The following is a 22998-nucleotide window of genomic DNA, read 5'->3' on the forward strand; positions in this document are numbered from 1 at the left end:
CCGAGTTTAAAGAGCTTCTTTCAAGCCTATCTGTAGCCGTTAACTAGCCAATTTAGTTCACACACCCGTCTGGCGGAAGCGACAGCAGCAGGGCCACAGATCGAGGCTCCATCCGGGTCCCTCACGCATCGGCCCAATCCTCGGCCTCTTCTCTTCCCACTCTCCCCTCCCTCGGCTCCGCCCCGTCGCCAATCCCAGATCAGCTCTCACCCAAACATGCTGGCATGGGAGTGAAGGCGGGCCCCGGCCAATGAGGCCTCGCTTCCCGTTTGAAGCACCCAGTGGGCGGGAGCGGGAGGTGGGCGCTGCTGGCCAGAAGGTTCGGTTGCGCAAGTGCCATGGACTCAGCCGCCCGGTGATATTGACAATAGGAGAGAGAAAGGGGCATTGACTGGGACCCACCGTGGGTACCGAAAGGCGGCTGTGGCAGCGGCTGTTCCTGCTCTAGCGGCTCGTCCTCCTTCTCCTTCCTCCTTCTGCTGCCGCTGCGGCTCCAGGCTTCCTCTCTCCCTCCCCCTCCCCACGTCGCCGCCGCCGCCGCCGCCTCCGAGTCCGGGGCAACGAGCAGAGGCGCCGCCCGCCGGGAATGTGAGCGAGGAGCCACCGGCAGAGCCGTAACGGGGTCGGTGCCGATTTGATGGGACGGGCCCGCGGGGGAGGATCGTGAGGCCGCCGCCGCCGGAGCGCTGAGGTTCAGGTCCGGCCGTGAGGCCTACAGGCGCAGTCACCGCGGAACCCGAGGACGCCGCGCCGGACCGCCGTCGCCCAGGGCTTCGCGCAGCTGCCCCGACCTCCCCCGGCACGTCCCGGCCCCGCCGCCCGCCTCCGCTGCGCCCCCCTAGCCCGACCCCCGCCCCTCGAAACCACAGATCATCTTTGGATTCCTCCCCAGAAGCTTCAAGGTAACTTCGTCTCTCCAGCTCCGCGGCTCACCGCTTTCCTTCCTCTTCCCGGTTTTCCAGCAGAACCTGCGGGGCATCGACTTCGGGAAGGCCTGGCACCGGTGGGCTAGGGGTGCGGTGGGGTGATGTGCGGGAGAGGGAGCGCTGGTCGCACTCGTCTCATTTATCTGGAAATGCTTCTGATACCTCTCATTTCACTCTTTTCTCCTCCCCCCTCCCACCCCCTTCCTCCACCTTCCGGGATTGGAGGTATATTCTTGTCCCCCTTTATCCACTGTCGGGGGCGGGGGGAAAGGTTTTTTTTTTTTTTTTGATATAGTGAAGAGGATTCTGTAGCAGTTTATCTTCTCCACGGCTTGGGGTGGGGGGTGGGGGCGTAGAAGCAAAGGGAGTAGGTAAGCGTCCCTACAGACGAACCTGCCTTTCTCCCTCCCTGTTACCCTATTTGAATTATCCAGAGGCTCGAAAATGCCCCATGCCCATAGCTTAGAGAATGATAAAGCTTCGGGAGTCCTGGTCCAGGGCGAAACCAGTTTCCCTGTGCTTTGCACGGACGCGCTGCTACTGCACGTTTAGTTCTGCAGCACCTTAGGGTTGAGATCCTTGACGTTTATTCTGGGCCGCGGGCATTAGGGGCAAATTATTCTTTTTAAAAAATTGCTATTTGTGTCTTTAAAGATGGGAGATTAATAAAGAGACAAAAAGAGCGACGAGGAACAGGATTTACAGACATCTTGTTTTGTTACGGTTAGAATGATCTAAATAATTCACATATCAGGTTAGAGAAGCGGCCCCTAAATTTACAACACAGAAATATGGTGTGGAGCTTCTTGCAGATGCAGTCATTATGAAATTTTAAAGTGATCTTACATCTTCTGTAGCCATTCATAGTTTGCAATTATATTTTGAGTCTGTAATGGTAAGGTTAAATTAGGTAGTTTTTAAAAACTTTTTTAAAAAAGGAACTAAACAAGATTTTGAAATTACAAATCTCAGTATCATATGGTTTTTCTTTCCTTTTTTTTTTTTACTTAGTCAAAATCCAGGTAATCCAGGTAAGTGTATTACATATTCAGGAAGAAATTTCCCTCTGTTTTATTTTGAAGTTAAAAAAAACCCCACACTTTTCTTATGAATTGGAATGATAGGTGAGTAATTGCATTTCAGCATCTCCCCCCGTATGCATTATTTTTACGTGACTCTGCCATTAATCTTGCATCGAGTCTAAGTGACATTGAAATGATGGCATCTTTTAAAATTGGTGAATAAAATTAAGCTTAACTCTTGTACTTTTAGGAAATAGCCTTCATTTTGTTGGTTTGAGAGGGTTAAAAATCCAAAAGAATTGTTTTAATTCCATCAGTTTGATGGAATAAAATTTTGTGTTTGATGATGAACTTCAAGATCTACACCTCAAGGGTACACAACTTTGGATGCCTGAGTAGTCTGTGAATTAATATATTTAGTTCAGCTTTGGTACATGATTTTATCATAATTTTGTTCATTAAGCTTTAGTAAGTTAAGATGGCTTCATTCAAAATGAAGACTTCTCTGAAATGATTTTAATTATGTCTTTTATGTGTTCTATTTAAAGTAATCTAGCCTGTCCTCATTTCCAGTGTGGTGTAGTTTATCATGGCTAACACAGCACATTGCATTAAAAGTCATGCCTAGATAGTTTTAGCAATTGTGAATTTCACCTATCTATGATGATTGGTGTAGATTCTTGAAGTACTCTAAGATTTTCAACCCCAGAGCCCATTCATAATATTAAATATCTTGGGAAAATGTATTAATGGAAGTTTTCCAACTTCTGAATAGCTCCAAAATTATTTCAGGAATTGGGTTATGAGCTTTGCAGTTAGAAAATGGGCCGACTTGGAAGAGTTATTCAAATCCAAATTAACTTCTTTAATGTTTATAATAATAGAAATAGTATAGTACTTAAGAGTTAGGATGTTGCTTACATGATAGTTATAATACTTACATTTTCCACCAAATTTTTATATTTTGCAAATGACGTAAGACGTCTTACTTGATTTTATTTACTTTCGTGAGCATACATTTCCATTTTCATGGGAATTTTAGAATTCATGTTACTCACATATATGGTTCTACCTTGGAAATGTGTTTATGATCCCTCTCTCTTTTCAGTAGGGATATGTCCTCAGCACCAACTACTCCTCCATCAGTGGATAAAGTAGACGGATTTTCTCGGAAGTCCGTCAGAAAAGCCAGGCAGAAGAGGTCACAAAGTTCCTCACAATTTAGGTCTCAAGGCAAGCCTATTGAGTTAACACCTCTGCCGCTGCTAAAAGGTAAGGCTTGTGACCAGATGATGGATTCCTTTATCAACTGATCTCTTTATATCTATATATAATTTCCTTTTTGTAGAGTTTAATATCTTTTAAAATTCTGTGTTTCAGTTGAGGGGATGAGAGACTTCAGACACACTGAAGTTAAGTTTTGTGACTAGATACCCACTCTCCTTTTTAAGGGCTCAATTTGATCTAAATGGCTGTAGACACATGAAAAGAAACTTATTATTAGGGGAATCTCTTGTATTGAGAAGTAGAAAAACAGGATGCCAGGGAGACTTTAAAATGTCTACATTTGTGCTTTTCACTTTTTCGACACTTAAATGGATACATTGTATACAACGACAACTGGAAATTGTACGTTCTTAGTGGAAGGAGATAGTACCATTAATTTACTTAACTTACAAATATATTAACTAGGTGTTTAAAATAACTCGTTTTTAGATATCTAGAGAAAGTAGTCAGGTTGTGATTTCCTGCATTCTTGTTTTTAGACGGTACAAATTGAAAAGGGTATATGATAATCACATTTGTTTAATACCTCTTTTTACTTTGTAATGAATTAAGGCAAGTTTTTTATGTGAGAAGAGATTTTCTGAGAACTGTTTTTTCTAAGTTAGGCCTTTCTACTTTTGTTTGTATGTATGGATACTTTTTTTTTTTCCCTTTTTTTTTTTTTTATTGACTTTGTAATAATATTACATCAAAAATATATATGTGAGGTCCCATTCAACCCCGCTCCCCCACCCCCCCTCTCCCCCCCCAACAACACTCGTTCCCATCATCATGACACATCCATTGGATTTGGTAAGTACATCTTTGGGCACCTCTGCACCTCATAGCCAATGGTCCACATCATGGCCCATACTCTCCTCCATTCCATCCAGTGGGCCCTGTGAGGATTTACAATGTCCGGTGATTGCCTCTGAAGCACCATCCAGGGCAGCTCCATGTCCCAAAGACACCTCCACCTCTCATCTCTTCCTGCCTTTCCCCATACCCATCGTCCACCATGTCCACTTTTCTCAATCCAATACCACCTCTTCTATGTGGACATTGGATTGGTTGTGTCCATTGCACCTCTATGTCAAGAGGAGGCTCAAATTCCACATGGATGCTGGATGCAATCCTCCCATTTTCAGTTGTAATCACTCTAGGCTCCATGGTGTGGTGATTGTCCTTCTTCAACTCCATCTTAGCTGAGTGTGGTAAGTCCAATAAATCAGATTGTAGGTGCTGGAGTCTGTTGAGGTTCAGGACCTGGCTATCACATTGTCAGTCCAGAGATTCAAATCCCCTAAATATATCTTAAATCCCAACGTTAACTGCACCTCCAGCACATTAGCATGAAAGTCTTATGAAGGGAGATCCCATCTGAGTCCAGATTCATCACACATAAACACCATTTGTATGGATACTTTTTGTCCCTTTTGATTTTCTTCTATTTGCTTCATGCTTCTGAGTAGGCATCGTTTGAAAACACAGTTTTAATGGAAACTACCTTTTAAGGTGGATTTTTGTCTCCTTAATACAGTGGGGACGTGGACTGGACAATGCATTTCTGTGGCTAAGACGAATCTGGAACAAACCTTGTTTGCTATTTTGTTAATCCATATTTATTTCTATAACAGTTTTGTGCAATTGGAAATGGTAAGAAAACTGAAGATTGATTGGAAAAGGTTCTCAAAATTTAACCTAGGGCATATTTTCCCCATGTGGACTTCTTTTTTTTTACAGGGAGGGAGATTCAGAAATAAAATTCTTACCCTTTAGACTTGAAATTGGTAGAAAGTAAATGAGTTCTGATTACTATAAAGTTAATGTCTACCAGTTAGTAAAGGTTGTTAGTTCTTACAAGCTTTGGGAATAATTTTGGCTAAAGATTTTGCTGGTAACATTGAAGATAGTCTTTATGAAGCCTTGGAAGAAAGATAAGGGAAAACCTCGTTAGGGATAAAACTAACCATGCTGGAACTACAAAGTTGGGAGGCATGTTGGCTTCTTTGGTAACTTATTAAATCTGAAGTAGACATGTAATAGTCATTAGCATCTATATCTGACAAAGGACTTTATTCTGAGGAAGCAGATTAAACTTTTTTAGGAATAGAAGGATTTTTAAACTTTATTGCTACATTAATTTTTTGGAACTCATGGTAAACATGTAAACTAAACTTAACTGATGACTCATAGCCAGGGCATTTGTTTTGTGGATAGTGAAAAAGGCATGCATGAGAATTTGGGTGCATGCTTTAATAATTTCCTGTGCCTTTTCTCCTTTTTAAAGTGAAGTCTGGTTGTTTTGAAAAATTTCCAAGAACTCTGCTCTCCAAGAATATGATTTTTATGAACTTGCATATAATGGGAGAACTGGAGAGAATCAGGACCACATAATACTAGATGTATCCCCATACCTAATTCCAAACTAACTAAAAGTGGTTCTTGTAAAGTAAGCACGTGCTGGGTAAATAATCTGGAAAACAGTCCATAAATTAGATTTCGGTGTACATCTATAAAATAACATGAGGGAGTACTGTCAGAAATAGACTTCAGATGTATATTTGCTCTTGATTTTTGTAGTGAATATAAAGTTTGTTAAATGACATTTGTTTCCTTAGAGTTGGTTAACTTATTTGTGTGTTGCCTTCCTACTAACTTTAGGAAATGATTTATGGAATATAAACTAAATATAGGAGGGATCTTTTTTCCTAGGATTTTTTTTAAGGAGGTACCCAGAATTTAACCTGGGTCCTTGTACAGTGAAGCAGGCACTCAATCACTGAGCTATACCTACTCTTCTTTCCTAGAATTTTTTTTCCCTATTGACTCAGGAAAAACCAGAAAAAGAGGATAGTTATTGGTTTATTTTTTCTATAGCATTTCTTCAACTAACTTAGAAGGTTTGAATTAATTTGTTTGGGTAAAATAGAATCACAGTTGAATTTCATGAGTTGCTTAAAGAATAAAGTAAAAGACGTTTCCTCAAGGTCTTTTTTCAGGGGAGTTTGAAAATAGAAATTGTATAAATAAAACATTATGTAATATCTTTTTAATAATTTTACGACTTATCCCCTCCCCTGCCTCATGGCTCCCTTGTCTGCTTGCGCGCCGTGTTTTTTTTTTTTTTTTCTTGTTTGCCCTCATCTGCTTGTTGTTTTTGCTCCTTGTCTGCTCTTTTTCTGCTCTTTGTTTTTTGCTCAATGTCTGCTTGTTGTCTGTCTGTTTTTTCTTTAGGAAGCACCAGGAACCAAACCTGGAACCTCCCATGTGGGAGGTGGGTGCTCAACTGCTTGAGCCATGCCCATTCCCTACAATATCTTTTTAAAGTAATTTTTGAAAGTGCAGAAACTGAGAATTCAGTAATGATCACTCTTATTTTATGTGTATGCATTATCAGAGTGTTTATTATATTTATCATAATATCTGACTGAGCCTTATAAATAATGCTGCATTAATTCTTAGTATTTTATTTTTATTTTTTTAGATTTTTATTTTATTTATCCACCCTCCCCCTTGTTTGCGCTTTTGTCTGTTCACTGTTTTTGTTCATTTTGTGCTTGTTGTCGTCTTTTAGGAGGCATTGGGAACCTGAACCTGGACCTTCCATGTAGAAGGGAGGTGTCCAATGGCGTAAGCCACCTCTGCTCCCATTTCTTAGTATTTTAAAAGTCTTTTTCCTTGCAGAATTGAACATAAAGTAAAGGAAAAATTTTATGTTTTGTCCTTTTACTAATAGGTGGTTTTTTGAACTTTTTATCAGTGATGTTACAGCAGCATGTAGATATACAGTGACCTGGATTTTCCTCAGTGTTCTGTAATGAAAGTGAAGGAGGAACTTCGCAAATTTAGACATTTGAATTTTCTCTATCTTTATCTACTTCTGAAAATGTTTTCAGTGACTCCTGAAATTTTTGAGCTTAACACCCAGTAGATGGTTATTTCCTTGTGTACTTGATAAGAAAGTGTAAAGACTTGGATTTGCTTCTGCCTATATGTCAGGACATGCAGCAAGTTTGATAGTTATTCAATTAAGTTGCTCAGTATTCACAATCAAACTAAACACTTAGGCAAATACATGTATGTATAAACACATAAGTTTTTATTAAGAACAGTATGTAGTAGTAATGTCTGGCTAGATGCTTTATGTTCACTCCTTACCCCATCCTCCCATGCCTTATTTCCTTCTTTCTTTGACTTTAAAAGATTCTGTAACTTTAGATTTGAATGAAATGTTTTTGAAAAATACTACCTCTGCAGTGGGATTGTAATGTAAATGGAATTATAATGAAAGTGGTATCCTAATTTCTAGCCTCAGAATTCATTCATTATACATTTCTGAGGCATTTGCAGTTCTTTGTATGTTCAGAATTAAATATTCCCCAAACTGTGAGACTGGAGATGGCATTCAGGAGAAAGAAACTCTTTTCTTCATGGGGTTAGATTCTTTAGATCAGTAACATTGTGTTTTTTCCTACTGCACTCCTCTATTGAAAATACTGTTTGTCTGTCAATTTGTTTTTAACTATAGGCTTAAGATTCTGCTTACGTATTTTTATTTCCTTTTGTGTTGACACTTGGTAAGGACTTTTAAAATTCCAAATAAAAAGAGACAAAAATAAATAAAAAAAGAACAAAAAAATATTCCAATTTAAAACTAGCTTTAAATGTCTTATTTCTTTCTATTTATTGGATAGACCATTTCTTCTGGTTCATCTGTACCCACTTTGGGTAGTGTAAAGCAGGAATGTGCAGTATAGTTCCAAATTCTTATGATGGACTAATGCTCTAAAGTTTATTTATAGTGGGAATGGCCACTTAAGTGAGTAATAGCCTCCATTTTGGTGTTTGCTGTCCTCCTCATTATCTTGCGATGCAGTGTTGTATGGGGGAAAAATGCATGGGGTTTGTTGCCTGCAAGATTCCTGCCTCTCTCACCCACTAGCCTGTGTTGCCTTTGGCAAGTGAGTTAGTTAACTTCTGAAAGTCTTGGTTTCCTTAGCTAGTAATAAAATGGAGATAATAACAGTAATCAATAGATGTGTTGGTGCCACATTGAATAAATACTAGGTATTGTTCTTTAACTGGGATTTCAGAAGTTAGACTATAAATAATGTGGAATTAATTATTTGACTTTTTATGTCTTCCTAGCAAAAAGTCAAAATTGGAAATTTGTCTGAAGCTTATTAAATAAGCATGGTTTTGTAGTCATGAACATTTTTCAGCCAAAAAGTCAAAGAAACATTTGCGAATGTATTAACTTTGTAGAATAACTATTCTGGACACCTTCATCTGGCGATTCCACTTACTTCATTGGTATATCATCATTTAGTATAATGCTTTTTAAAAAATCATTCATTTCTGAATAGGTAATATAGTCACATGGCTCAAATTTCAAAAACTGCAAAAGGAAGTATAGCAAAGATTCTCCTTCCCAGCACTGTTATCCCAATTCCTTTCCTCAAAAGTAACCAGTTATCATTTTCTTGGGTGTTAGGTAAGAGAATCTTAAATCCATGATTGAATTTGAAATGCAGTGAGCAACTTGAAATCATATGCACATTTTGTATGTGTATGTACATTTTTGGACAGAATTCTGTAGCAATTTTCAGATTCTCAAAGGGGTATCTGATGTAAAACAGGTTAAGAACCACGAATGTAGTTTGTACCTTGGATTAATGATGCATGTTCTTTAGGCAACTAAATTTATTTTTTGTGTGTATGGTTTGAAAAATAACCATAACCTCTGCTTTTGAGTTGGAAAAACATCACTAAGTTCAGTTTGGCAGCCTTCGAAACAGTGTGGTGATATTTTTCTTTTTAGGAAGAAATTAAAGGATCTTGCAAAAAACCAAGTGCCAAACTACAACCTTTTCTCACATGAAAAGTTATACCCTGGGGGTTCTTAACCAGGGGTCCATGGACCCCCAAGGGGCCCATAAAAAGATTTCAGGTCGTTCATGAGCTTGAACTGAAAAAAATCAACTTATACCTTTATTTTCTCTGACCTCCGATGTTGTCATAAAACTATCTGCTGTTTGTTACCTATTGTGAAGGGGTCCGTGGTTTTCATCTGACTAGCAAAGGAGTTGTGGTACAAAAAAAATTAAGAACCCTTATTATACTCACCTGTAGTGAAGTGATGTTTCATTCACTTTCAGGCAGGAATATTTTTTCTTTATATATCCTAACAGCTTGCTTCTGTAGCATAGCGAAAATTCCCATAAAGAGTCTCAGATGGGCCAAAAGAAATTGAGAGTAAGCACTCCTGATTTATTCCTCATTTAAAAGTAGGGTATCGGCTTCCTTTCCTATTTCATCCCATCTGAGTTTGATAATCACTACTTAGTTCTTTTTTTTTTAAAGATTTATTTTATTTGTTTCTCTTCCCTTTCCCCCGTTGTCTGCTCTCTGTGTCCATTTGCTGTGTGTTCTTCTGCATCTGCTTGCATTATTAGGCGACACTGGGAAACTGCATCTCTTTTTTGTTGCATCATCTTGCTGTGTTAGCTTTGTGTGTGTGTGGCGCCACTCCTGGGCGGGTTGTGCTTTTTTCATCGCAGCAGCAGCACTGCTCATGGGCCAGTTTACCACATGGGTTAGGAGGCCCTGAGGATCAAACCCTTGACACTCTATATGGTAGGCGGATGCTCCATCAGTTGAGCCATGTCCACTTCCCCACTGCTTAGTTCTTAACTTAGTGTTCATGGATATCTGGTTGGGGTGGGTGGGGTGGGCATCATGGATGGGATTCTAGATTCCATGAACCTACTAAAATTGTGTATAAAGTTTCAGTTTTTAATTTTAATTTTTAATTTTTAAATTTTAAAATTTTTATGTTTTGAGAAGAGGTTAATTGCTTTCCTCAGATTCTCAAAGATTTAGCCCTCTCATTTCTGCTCTCCACATAGCTAAGAGCTTTTGGCTTAGACTGAAAGATTGAGAATTGTTGTGTTATTTTCTGAATACCATATTAGCTACTGTGTGTATACATATACATTGGACCCATACCATAAAATATTGTAAGCTGTAAACAAAATTCAATCTTAATGTGGTTCTTTCCAGGATGTAACCCAGCCATAGCATATAAATATAGATGTGTCAAATGAATTTTTATTAGGCAACATGGTCCTTTTCTACGTAGAAACTCTTTTCTCTGGCTCTGTATCATTTTTCAAGTTTCAGCTGAGATGAAATCTCCTTAGGAAGCACTCTGGTGACTTTTAAAAATAGTCTTTAAAGTTTCTATTGTTTCCTTTATTGCACTTATTATAATTTGAAATTAATTTATCTTTGCTCATTTGTATGTTATCTAGTCCCCTCCCCCATTAGAATACAGACTCCTTGGGTATAGAGACCTTGTTTCTCTTATCTCTAGGGCCTAGATCAGTGTCTCGCACATAGTTGGCACTCAGTGAATGCTTGTTAATAAATGAAAGAACATGTTTAGTTGGTATCTAGGATATGTAGTAGTATAGACACTTATTTTTCCTTCATAAATATTTAAAAATTATCCAGAACCCAATCCATGCAAATTTTATTCCAAGTATAATTTACACAAACTTATAAACTTGTCTAATAAAGACTTTTTACTTTCAAAGATCAAGTTGCTGAGTGCTCGCTTAAAATCATGAGAGTGGCTTTGTGCTCTAGTAGTTCTGCGTGTTCCAGGTTACAAAACAGAAGAGATGAGGATGGAGTGGATGTTATCTGTGATGTACTGAGTGATTCCTTTTACTTGGGGTGATTCATTGCATTCATTTAGCAGAAGTTAAAAAGTTAAGTACATGGAAATCCTGTTTTTCTGCTGGTGTTTAGGGACTGAGTTATAAGCTATTTAGGTCACTAGACTTCCTTTCTTTATATAACTTAAGAGAAAATGGCATAGCTGAATGCTGTGATATACTTTCAGAGCAGGGTTTTATGGTGAGATTTTCTCTTATCTATAAAACTTGTATTTTATAAGAATATTAGTTCTTAATATTAGTTAAATTTTGTAGTTGCTTAGAAGAACAGTAAAGTTCCTAGACATCTTGAAAGGCTAAAATAGTTCTTTGGTTTGTTTGCAAATGGTGATGCTCTCTTTTACTACTTAGAACTATTTTTCTACCCTGTGTATTTGAAAATTTTATGAAAACAAATATGGGATCTCATTTTTATTTTACTGTAGAATTGGGCATGTAATGAACATCTTAACAATATAAAAATGTATGCATATTTTCTAAAAGGGAAGAAAGGCAGGTGGCCTCTCTTAGGTAAGACTGTAGGTCCCTGGGGTGACACTCAGCTTCAATTCTTCTTCTACCATTCATGACTGTATGATTTCCAAGCTGTGGTTTTCTCATATCTAAACTGGGAGAGTAATAGAACCCATCTCATAGAGCCAGTGTGAGGATGAAATGACTTCAAGTAGGTAAAATGTTTAGCCCAATGTGTGGTACATTGTAGGAGTTGAAGAATAGTAACTATTTTAATTATAGGAAAAACTGCAAATTGGAAAATGCTTATCAATGTGTTTTAGTTGATTTTTATTCCTTTAATACATGACACGAACTATTTCCATTTCTGAAAAAAAACTATAGAGTGTATAGAGTTGTGAGAATTAGAATAAGCAAAAAAGAGAACTAGTTCTTATGGAACAATCTCAGCATTATTATTCAGTTAACATCAGACTGACTTCTTTCAGGAATAAGAACGTAAAATAGCTGATGTAATTATTTTCAAGGGAAAATTCCATTTGTGCACAGTTACAGGTAAAATTATTGTTAGGTAAAATTATTTTGGAAGGGGTCAATTGGGACAGAATTTCCTAACTTTTTTTGTGATTGTGAATTCTTATCAGTAAAAGTAAGCATTCCCCTGTATGCATACATGTTTATATGTTATGTACATGTGCTATTATGCAAATATATTATGGGCATTAAAAACATGCACAAACATAGAAATTTAGAATGATTTCAAAAAATGAAAAAATGTTCTAATTTTTCATTTTTGTATCATCGTACCCTCCCACACATCCCTTAGCTCATCCTTGTGGAGCAAAGCTTTGTTTTAAGATTTTGCTTCAAAAAGAAATGATGCATAAATACGAGTTTCTCTTCATTGTTGAACCGTGTTTGCTTTGTAGCAATTTATTTCAAGCCAGAGAGAGAAACAGAGTTGAATGAGTAAATGTTTTCCTTTTGAATTTACTGTACCTTAAAGGAACATAATATGAATGGAGAATTTTGCTGTCCTAAGTAGTATCACAGATGGTTCTTGGTCATGTTGTAGTTGGGTGGGTTTCAGAGGGCCCTTGATCCTCTTGAAGTTCCAGGCAGTCTTTCGTGCTTTGTATAGATTGACGTTTTTCTGGGCAAAATGTTAAGAGCTCTCCTCAAACTTTCAAAAGAGTTTCCCCTAAAACTAACTGGTGTGTTGGATATTGGGTACCAGGTTTTTCATTCAGAGCTGAGAGGAAGTTTTTGTTACATAATCCCTCCCTGTAGAAGAGAGATCTTATGACAATAAGTTTCTTCTCCTGCTCTCCCAATTTTTAATTCTTTTTGATACCAAACAATTTTTAAAAGATGTTTAAAGCTAGAAGTTACTGTATGACTCCAGGATGGTTGTTTTGAAATTTTTGATCAGTATCATTTGAAAAATTAAACTGGGTTAATAGGATTACCAATGGTAAAATCAAGTTTACCTGCAGAAAAGCATTTTTTTTTCTGGAACAGCTGTGGCCCTAGAAGAAGTTGGAAGGAGAAACTCCTCAGTTTTCCTTTGCTGGTGAAGAAATGATTTCACAACTAGTGAAGGAGAGGAGCAATATCTGATGATTCTGTTATGTGCCTGCCAGTGTAACTCAGTGTCATTTAAAACTCCCAACACTACCAAGAGCAAGGGATGTTTGCTGCTAACCAAGGGTCAAGTAACTTGCTCAAATCCTGCAGAGAGAGCTGGGACCCCCAGCATGTCTGGCTTTCAAGCTTTTGCCTTTTCCATTATGTACATTAGCAGTAAGTGAACACAGGTGAGAACTGGAGCTACCAGTGCTCTTGCTCCTGCTGTGCTGGAATGATGTAGTAAGTATAGCATCTTACTGCCTCTTTACAAGAACTCCTAAAATTGCTAGGAGACTGAAGATGAGAAGGAAATGTGGAGAAGAGAAGGGGTTGGGGTCTGGTGGGGGTCAGGGGGCAGCCAGGCCAGCAGCAGCACTGTGGGTGGTGATTGGGGAGTAGTCATGGTGGAACCGCAGGTTGCTAACTTGGGGCTCCTTGGGAAGATCAGTCATTGCAGCCAGGATACAAGACAGGAAGGGTAGCTGGGTGCTTTATAATGTAGGCAGGAAGAAGAGACTGTTGGACCCCCTGTTGGACTGAAACACTGTCATGGTAAAGGCATGTCAGTGGCAAGGTAGTAAAGGTTTGGTTAACTGTAGTGGCATTCCTGCAGTAGTATCCTTTAATGCTCATCATTCTGTTTTCTTGGGAACTAACTTGTAGTAGGAAAGACCTTGTGTTCAAATCTAGGCTACAATCCTAGCTTTGTGAACTGAGGTAAGTGGTTTAGCCTCTTCAAGACTTCAGTTTCTACTTTTGTAAACTAGGCTCATACCTCCCAAGATGGTTGTGGGGGGTGAGATAATATGGGTAAACTGGATAACCTGTGGTCAGTTTCTTAATAAGTATTTGTTCCCTATCCTTCTGTTTGCCATTGAGCTGTCTTTGAGTCAGTCATGTGGATCTGGCTCTTGTTTCAGAATACACAGTGTTGTGGGGGAAGAGATCTGGCAAAAGTTCATCTGTTATGTAGGTACAATGAAAGACTTCATCTATGGTAATCTTAAATTTTAGTTTCATTAATTCTGGATTCCTTGTGCCTGGTACACTATACAAAATAAAATGTTAAAATATTAAAAAGAACGTGGAGAAAATTGGGCACCATTTTTGGAAAAGTACCATTTTCTAATAAGGAAGATATGAGCTTTGGGATTAGCCTTTTACCAAAGTGCCCCCAGAAGACAATATTTGGAAATGGCAAGAGATATGCCTCCACCATACCTGTGAGAATTCAGAGTGGGTTTAAGCTCCTAAGAAGCTATTTTATGTTAGCAGTGTAGTTCCTTGCACATTATAGGCAATCTATTATTTTTATATTTTAATGAATGGCTATTTTTTTTTTTTAAGATTTTATTTATTTATTCCCCCCCCCCCCCCCCGGTTGTCTGTTCTCTGTGTCCATCTGCTGCGTCTTCTTCCTTGTCCGCTTCTGTTTTCGTCAGCGGCATCGGAATCTGTGTTTCTTTTTGTTGTGTCATCTTGTTGTGTTAGCGCTCCGTGTGGGTAGCGCCACCCCTAGGCAGGCTGCACTTTCTTTCGCACTGGGGGCTCTCCTTACGGGGTGCACTCCTTGCGGGTGGGGCTCCCCTATGCGAGGGACACCCCGCCGTGGCACGGCAGTCCTTGCGCGCATCAGCACTGCGCATGGGCCAGCTCCACACGGGTCAGGGAGGCCCAGGGTTTGAACCACGGACCTCCCATGTGGTAGGCGGACGCCCTAACCACTGGGCCAGGTCCGCTTCCCAATGAATGGCTATTTTGAAGTTACAGACATTTAAAGCAATAATTAAATTTTTTGGAGGGTCAGAAGGTTATTTCAAGCTTTGCTTGCCAAATTAACTTTTTAGAAAGATATCCATGCAACGTTGGTCAAGAGGACCAGTAGTTTTCCCAAATTTTTAAGCAAAAGTCAAATGACTTGAAAATATATTTACACAATGGATTATTAAAGTAAAAGGAAGTTTCCAGACTCTCTGTTCTCTCCAGTGTCCCGTGCATCTATCAATATTTGCCTCTTGAACTCCATCTCAATATAACTAGTTGGTATTCTTAACATAGACCAGAGTCAACTAGAAATACTGCTTATTTCAAGAAAACTTAAAGTTATATTAATCAAAAATAGTTAAGATGAAGTTGTAAACTCAACAACCTCAAAATGGGGTGTGACTGGATCTTGGGGATGATCTGCCTGAAGGTTTCTGGTTTGAGGAACCCTGGCATAAAAGGTTAACCTCTGGCTATGGGGAAAACTTAGCACTTCACCACTACCCAGGGTTAGTTATTCCTAAGGACATTTGATAGCGCTATCTTTTATTGTATTTAGATTTATATTTCTTAACATTGTGAAAGCCTTTTCAACTAACTGAAATATATTTAGGCTTTTATGGTTTGGTGGACTGTTCTAGAAATGGTAAATATTTTAGATACACCTGGGGCTAGTGGATAAGCCCTGTTCTTACACTGTTGAATTGTGGCTTGAATGAAATAAATTGTGTACAAACACTTTTCAGAGTATAAAGCAAAGGTCTATGAAAGGAACCTGCATATGATCTGGCTAAATCAGTCTTACATTCTTATTTTTATAATTGTTCCAATTAGCTGTGTAGTTCAATTCAATTCATTTATTCATCAATAAATTCCTATTGGGCAATATCTTGTATAGGTATTGCCCTGGGAACACAATGATGAGCAAAACAGGAATGATCTCTGCTTTTCCCTCAGGGAGATAGATATTAATCAAATAAACAAAGAATTCCAACTGTGGTAAGTACTATTGGACAAATCCGGTGCTAATTCAGGGGCGGCTTCTCTGAGGAAGTGATGTTCAAGTTGAGATATAAAAGCTGGGAGGAATGTTGATGAGGTTCTTCTTAAAAGGTCATTGTAGGAAGGCAGGTGTGGCTCCAGTGATTGGGCTCCTGCCTACCATGTGGGAGGTCCTTGGTTCACTCCTAAAGAAGATAGTGAACTGGTGCGACAGACAGGCATGGCAAGCTGTTGCAACAAGATAATGCAATAAGAGACACAAGAAGAAAAAAACATAATGAGAGACACAACAAAGCAGGGAGCGGAGGTTCCTGGTGTCCCCTAAAAGAAGATGAGCAACAGCAAGCTGATGCGACAGGCAGGCATAGCAAGCTGACGCAAAATGATGACACAAGAGGCACAAGAAGAAAAACATGAGAGACACAACAAAGCAGGGACGGAGGTGGCTCAAGTGATTAGGCACTTCTCTCCCACATTGGAGGTCCCAGGTTTGGTTCCTGGTGCCTCCCGAAAAGAAACAAGACGAACAGACACAGCAAGTATGAACAGTGAGGGGGTGGGGAGAAATAAATGAATAAAGTAAATCTTAAAAAAAAAAAAGGTTAGTGTAGCTGGAGGTCATGACTAGATGGGGCTGTTTATGTTGAGGAGGGGCAGATCACTGATCCTGAGGACATTTGTACACATCCACAAATATACAACCACAGGATATATAAATTGTTCATAAACCCTTTTCCTAGCCAAAAGGAATAATATTTTCTTTCCTCTGAAATGTATATATTCTTGTATCACTTATTGGTTCTATTTTGGTTCTATATGGTGATCACTAGCATTTTTGATAGAAGAGTATTGTGAGATAGTTTTATTGTTAAAATAGGAATTTCAGAAAGTTCTCTTGGCATGGTAACTTGTTGATAACTGAAGTGTCTTTGAAAACAAATCATTTAATCATTGCTTACTTTTAAAAACATATTACCAATTTTCCCACAATAAACATGAATTGTACAATATTAAAAAAAATATTTTCTCTTCAAAACTGTAAATGAAATCCACCTTTAGGTTCAGTTATAAGCTCTGTAGATGCCACTCTATTAAAGTGCATGATCTTAAGTTTTCACATTTTATTTCACTGTTTATGAACTATCACATGGAATAGTGGGGAATATAATTTATTTAATCAATTAGGAGAGTAAAGTTTTAGAAGATGAGAACTAGAATTACTTTCAGCACCAATTGAAGTTGTTAAATGAGAATGCAAGCAATAGTAAAACCACAGTTAGGCAAAGCAGTTGTCGTGTTTTGGTTATTGTGATTATTGGAAAAATAAATGCGGATATTTCAAATTTGACAAATTTGGATGAAGTTAAAATTCCCCTGAGCTATTATGATTTATTTATTTTTTTAAGATTTAATTTTGTTTATTTTTCTCCCCTTCATCCCTCCCCCACCCCCCCCATGTGTTGTCTATTCTCTGTGTCCATTTGCTGTGTGTTCTTCTGTGTCCGCTTGCATTCTTGTCAGGCAGCTCCGGGAATCTGTGTCTCTTTTTGTTGCCTCATCTTGCTGCGTCAGCTCTGTGTGTGTGTGGCGCCACTCCTGGGCAGGCTGCACTTTTTCCGCTTGGGGCAGCTCTCCTTGTGCGTGAGGCACCCCTATTTGGGGGGTACCCCTGCATGGCACTCCTTGCGCGTGGCAGCACTGCATGTGGGCCAACTCACCACAAGGTCCAGGAGGCCCTCGGTTTGAACCCTGGACCTCCTATATGGTAGGCGGACACTCTATCAGTTGAGCCATATCCCCTTCCCTGAGCTATTACGATTTGAATTATTGAGTTATCTGTGCTGCTTTCTGTTGGTAGTGAAAATTGAGTGGAGTGAATGCTGGTATCATGCTTGAAGTGGAACTGAATTTGTGATGGTTTACATCAGCTACGATTATCGGGGACTCTGAACTGTGGGAGAGTCCTACGAAATAAATAAAGGTCTGTGGAATTTGGAGCTTTTGATAGCCGGTGCTTAAATGATTACTCTTAGGTACCTAAATGGTTAATGGATTTCAAAATGATTTTAGAATCGTTTCATGGTTAGTCAAACAAGGTGCATTTCTGTGAAGGCTCATCTGTATTTAACATTAAGATAATCTTGGTGCAATTATGTTTCTTTACACTTTTGCTTAATGGAAAACACAATACAAAAAAAACAAACAATGAAAGTTCAATCAAGGAAGGGCACTTCAAGTGTGTGTACTGTTTGACTTTAGCTTTATTTTATTTTTTATTTTTTTAAAGATTTATTTATTTATTTAATCCCACCCCGCCCCCCGGTTGTCTGTTCTCTGTGTCCATTTGCTGCGTCTTGTTTCTTTGTCCACTTCTGTTGTCCTCAGCTGCACGGGAAGTGTGGGCGGCGCCATTCCTGGGCAGGCTGCACTTTCTTTTGCACTGGGCGGCTCTCCTTACGGGGTGCACTCCTTGTGTGTGGGGCTCCCCTATGCGGGGGACACCCCTGCGTGACAGGGCACTCCTTGCGCGCATCAGCAGTGCGCATGGGCCAGCTCCACACGGGTCAAGGAGGCCCGGGGTTTGAACCGCGGACCTCCCATGTGGTAGACGGACGCCCTAACCACTGGGCCAAGTCCGTTTCCCTAGCTTTATTTTGTAGCTTGAGACAGTATCCTCCATGGTTGTTTCCTCCTCCATCTGCTTAAAAATTAGAAAAATTTAAAAACATTTTTATTATTATTATTTTTGTCTCTGTATTTTCCCTTCCCTTAAAGTCATTTTGGAGGTGATTTTGCTTGGGACTGTAGAGAGCTATGGGCAGATGAGAGATACACAAGTAGCACGGGAAGGAATACTTATGATTGACACAAAGATGTTGCATCTCCAGCAGGGTGGAGTTATGGAAAGAGGATAAGTGTAAGCTAGACAGACAGGAATTTTAGAAATCCAACTAATTTTTCTTGTAATCAAGGTGACCTTGGACAGATTACGTTCTCAGAGCTTCAGTTTGCTCATCTGTAAAGTAGTGATAATATCATCTGCTTTGCAGGATTAGTTTGAGAGGTAATATTGGTGAAATACAGGCACTTGGCAATTGACAGCTGTTGTATTATTCATGATTATATTCCTGATATCTAGGATAGTGACTCCTCACCTTTTCACTGCTCAATGAGTGCTTGTTTTTATTTTATTCTTATTTATTTTTTCCCCTTCCCCCCATTGTCTGCTCTCTGTTTCCATTCGCTTTGTGTTCTTCTGTGTCTGCTTGCATTCTTGTCAGGTGGCACCGGGAATCTGTGTCTCTTTTTGTTGTGCCATCTTGCTGCATCAGCTCTGTGTGTGTGTGGTGCCACTCCTGGGCGGGCTATGCTTTTTCATGCATGGCGACTCTCCTTGTGGGGTGCACTCCTTGCGAGTTGGGCTTCCTTATGCGGGGGACATCCTTGCGCGCATCAGCACTGCGCGTGGGCCAGCTCGACACACAGGCCAGGAGGCCCTGGGTTTTAACCCTGGACCTCCCTTGTGGTAGGTGGATGCTCTATCAGTTGAGCCACATCTGCTTCCCAATGAGTGTTTGTTAAAGTGAAACCATCCTTTCAGGTAGGAAAGAAATTATTCATGAATGTAAAGCAGTCTTGACTCTTCTTTTTCTAAATATCACTTCTTACTCATTCCTTTTTCTTTCTGATTTTATCTTAAATATTCTTCTAAAGAGTAATTTTTTTTTTAATGAAGGGAGTTTTTGTGTAATAAAACTGTGTAATAAACTGAGCATAGCTTTAGGGACTAAGGTTTATGAATATGGCCTGCTCTGGTAGTGGGAAAGGTGGTACTTAGGACAGACTACAGCCTCTGAAAGGCCTATGATTTTCAAAGGTTGCCAAGTGCTTTGAAAGGCTCTGGCCATAATTTTCTTCAGTCTCTCCAGCTGTGATTGAGAGTTGGCGGTGTCTGGTGTATAGGAGACATGGAATAAATGTTTAAGGAATAAATGAATGAATGAATAAAATTATCATTTATATATCAAGACTCAGGGAGGCCTTTATTAGGTATATTTATTTGATCAGTTTTGAAGAGCAGAAATAGTATACAAAGAGTAAATATATTTTAGTGCAGCCTGATAGTGAAACCAACTCAGTTTCCTGTCACATCTTGAGCTTATACTGGACAGATTTGCTGGTTCACAAGAATTGCTGCTGATAGTAACCTGGCCCTGTATCTGTCCTTGAAATATTTGACAGAAAACGCTGGGCAGTAACTTCTCTGAAAGGACGTATGAGAGATGTACGAGTGGAGGAAGATAGGTGGTGGTAGAGAGTATGCCTTTCTCTCACCCTGGCTCCTCTTACCTTATAGGGTTTTATGTCATCTCAGATTTACCAGTCCTGGCTTATCATGATTAATGAGAGAGAGATACATGCTCTAAAAGTTTCTGCTCTCTTTCTCTGTGGAGTTTCTTCTCTGATAAGCTTTTCTCCTTTCACCATTCTATCTTTACTTTTATTTGATGTGTTCAGGACATTTAAACAGCTTATATTAATTCTAGTCTATATAAATGTAATTAGGAAAAGTTTCTTTTTGCTGTTGTGGGAACCCCCTCTATTGGAATTCCACCCTCTGCCTCCCAGGCCTACAACCGATACATTTTTTTAATACTTAGGAAGAAGTGAATTTCAGGTTATCTATGTTATTATCGTGCCCTTAGTGTGTGTAATTAAGAGGTGGCAGGATTTGCTGTGTTTTTCTCAGTTTTTAAGTGACACGAGAAATGCACCTAGAGGTGCACATTTTTGAAAGATTGTACAAAATTTGGAGACATTTTCTTTAACTAGGAACTTCATTTTCTGAACTCTTCATTTTGCTATATGTAATTTGATAAGACCCAATCTATCTTGTCTTTTGTACTGGATGGGGGTGATGCAAAGTCTATTCTGAATAGAACACTGGAGGCCCAGGAGGCCTTTCATTTTGGTGAGTGTATCTTCAGAAACAGAGATAATCAAGATTTGTCTCTAGGAATTTTCTTTCTTCCCAAAGACTCATTTCCACTTGTCAAATAATAAATTAGGCCATAAAGTCTGCTGAGTGCTTTCATTTAACCATCTAAACAGTTTCTGTTTCAATTCCAAAAAAGGTAATTTTTCCCCCACCCGTTAAATAGTTAGGGCTTTTTTATTTTTATTTTTTTTTAAGGTGGCAAGTGGGGGCTTTCACTTTTCTTGGATTATCTTTGATGATAATAGATGAGCTGTTTCAGAAATCAAGCCATTTTAATATTAGTTTTAAATTTAGTATATAATAGTAATTTTTAGGTTTTTATAGAGTGGTAAGCTCTGATCGCAGACCACTTAAATGTAGTGAGTGTTCTTGATTCGTAGAGATTGCTTAAAGAATTATGTTTTAGTTTTAAAGATTGCAGTATTAGACAACTTCTAAAAGAAAAATGGTCTAGAAGGATATACAAAGAAACTGTTAATAGTGGTTATTTTCGGGGAATAGGAATGAAGGTTTTCACTGTCCATGCTGACATTAACAAAAAATTAAAAAACAGAGGGAAACTTCGGCAGCTGCGAGGCTGGGAGGTCCCAACCGACATTGGACCTCGTCCCCACCCCTTCCTCCACCCCCTAGAAGTCCCGCAATAAATGGCTTGGCACTAAAAAAAAAAAAAAAAAAAAAAAAAGAAGAAAAACAGAGGGGTAGTCATGTGTTTTAGAGCTGTCTGGATTCCAAACTAATAGAAAATGAGCAGACTACTGGTAATAAAATGATCTGTTACACGCTGGTGACCATTAATATAATCATTTATATAATGATTTATAACATGAATAAATATCTGTGGGAGTCCTTTAACACAGTGTAAATGCTTGATACTCTGAGCATTGTTTGACAAATATATGTTTGTTCTTACATTCTCTATCTCACAGCCACCCATCTGTTTATATCAGTCAAGGAAGAGGTGAAATAGAACTTGGGATTTCTTCTTCAATATAGTTGGTTTCTTATCTACAAGGAAAGAGCTTAATTTCTCTCTATCTTGGTAACCTGGAGAAAGCATTATTTTTGATGTTCAGGAAGGATAGAGTACTTTGGAATTTTCGTAAATGGTGTATGAGACATTGAAAAGATAAATTCTGTTGGTGTGAAATCTTTTCACTGTTTGCTGAAGTTCTTCTCTTGGTGATTTTATTGCACAAAGAACTCAGCTCCCTGGCTGTTAGATCACACTTTAATGATCTGCACAGTAATTTGTGACTTGTGCTGTTTCCTTTTCTAATCACCTCATCAATACCATGTCCATTCTCTTACCAATTTATTTCAGAATTAAAATTTTGTTTTTGTGTAAGCCATTAGAGAAACCAGGCAAACTTGGTGGTTTGCCTCAGATTTGGGGGATAAATAAATATTGATTCAGCACTTGCCTTTTAACAAGCCACTCCAAAACTTGGTGGCTTAAAGCAGCAGCCATTTATTTAGCTCACTATTCTGTGGTTTAGCAGTTTGCTCTGGGCTCTGCTGTGTTGATGGTTCTGCTCTCCACTGAGCTCACGCTTATACCTGTAATCAGCTGGTGGTAGATGACCTCATTCAGATATCTACTATTTGTGGTAGACTGTTGGTTGTCTCTGGCGACAGGATTGCCTGGGCTATGGGAGTCTCATCATCCAATAGGTTAGGTTGGGCTTCTCCATATGGTAGTGGTTGTGAAGTTCTCTAAAGAAGTAAGAGAGGGCAAGCGAAAATGCTTAAGTACTTTAAAAATCCCTTCTTGCATTATGTTTGCTCATATCCTGTTGGCCAAAAGTTATAAGGCCAGCTGAGATTACAAGAGTGGCGAAAGATTACTTCCTGGTGGGAGAAGCTATGAAATAATATAATGGTGTGAATACAAGGAGGGAAAGGGCCAATGTTTTTGCAATCTGCCACTGATATTCTGAAGACTCCAAATCCAGTGAATATTTTATCTACCTTTGAAATGTGTCTGGAATCCATCCACTTATACTTCCTCTGCTACTATCCTAGTCCCAACCAGTATGACCTTTTGCTTCCAAACTGGTTCCCTGTTTCCATCCTTGATCCCTGTGCTCCACTCAGTAGCCAAGAAATACTTAAAAAAAATAGAAGTAAGATCATGTCATTCCTTTGTTTAAAGCCTTCCATTGGCTTTCTGTCTCATTCAGAATAAAATT

General features: G+C 39.0%; 1 protein-coding gene across 4 annotated transcripts in view; it reads left to right on the plus strand.

Annotated features, from left to right (window-relative positions):
* The first annotated feature begins 287 nt into the window (after positions 1–287).
* PPP2R5E (protein phosphatase 2 regulatory subunit B'epsilon) overlaps positions 288–22998 on the plus strand; it is a 193611-nt gene continuing 170900 nt past the window's right edge. For 2 of the 4 annotated variants that reach the window (XM_058293307.2, XM_058293306.2), the window contains exons 1-2: positions 746–902; positions 3057–3220. In XM_058293307.2, the coding sequence (XP_058149290.1) occupies positions 3064–3220 (157 nt within the window). In that variant the 5' untranslated portion in view covers positions 746–902; positions 3057–3063. Of the gene's footprint in view, positions 903–3056; positions 3221–22998 lie in introns of all 4 variants that reach the window. The other 2 variants (XM_058293304.2, XM_058293303.2) reach the window with 2 other exon arrangements.

The sequence above is a fragment of the Dasypus novemcinctus genome, chromosome 3 (assembly GCF_030445035.2).
Source record: "Dasypus novemcinctus isolate mDasNov1 chromosome 3, mDasNov1.1.hap2, whole genome shotgun sequence".
Taxonomy (NCBI): Eukaryota; Metazoa; Chordata; class Mammalia; order Cingulata; family Dasypodidae; genus Dasypus; species Dasypus novemcinctus.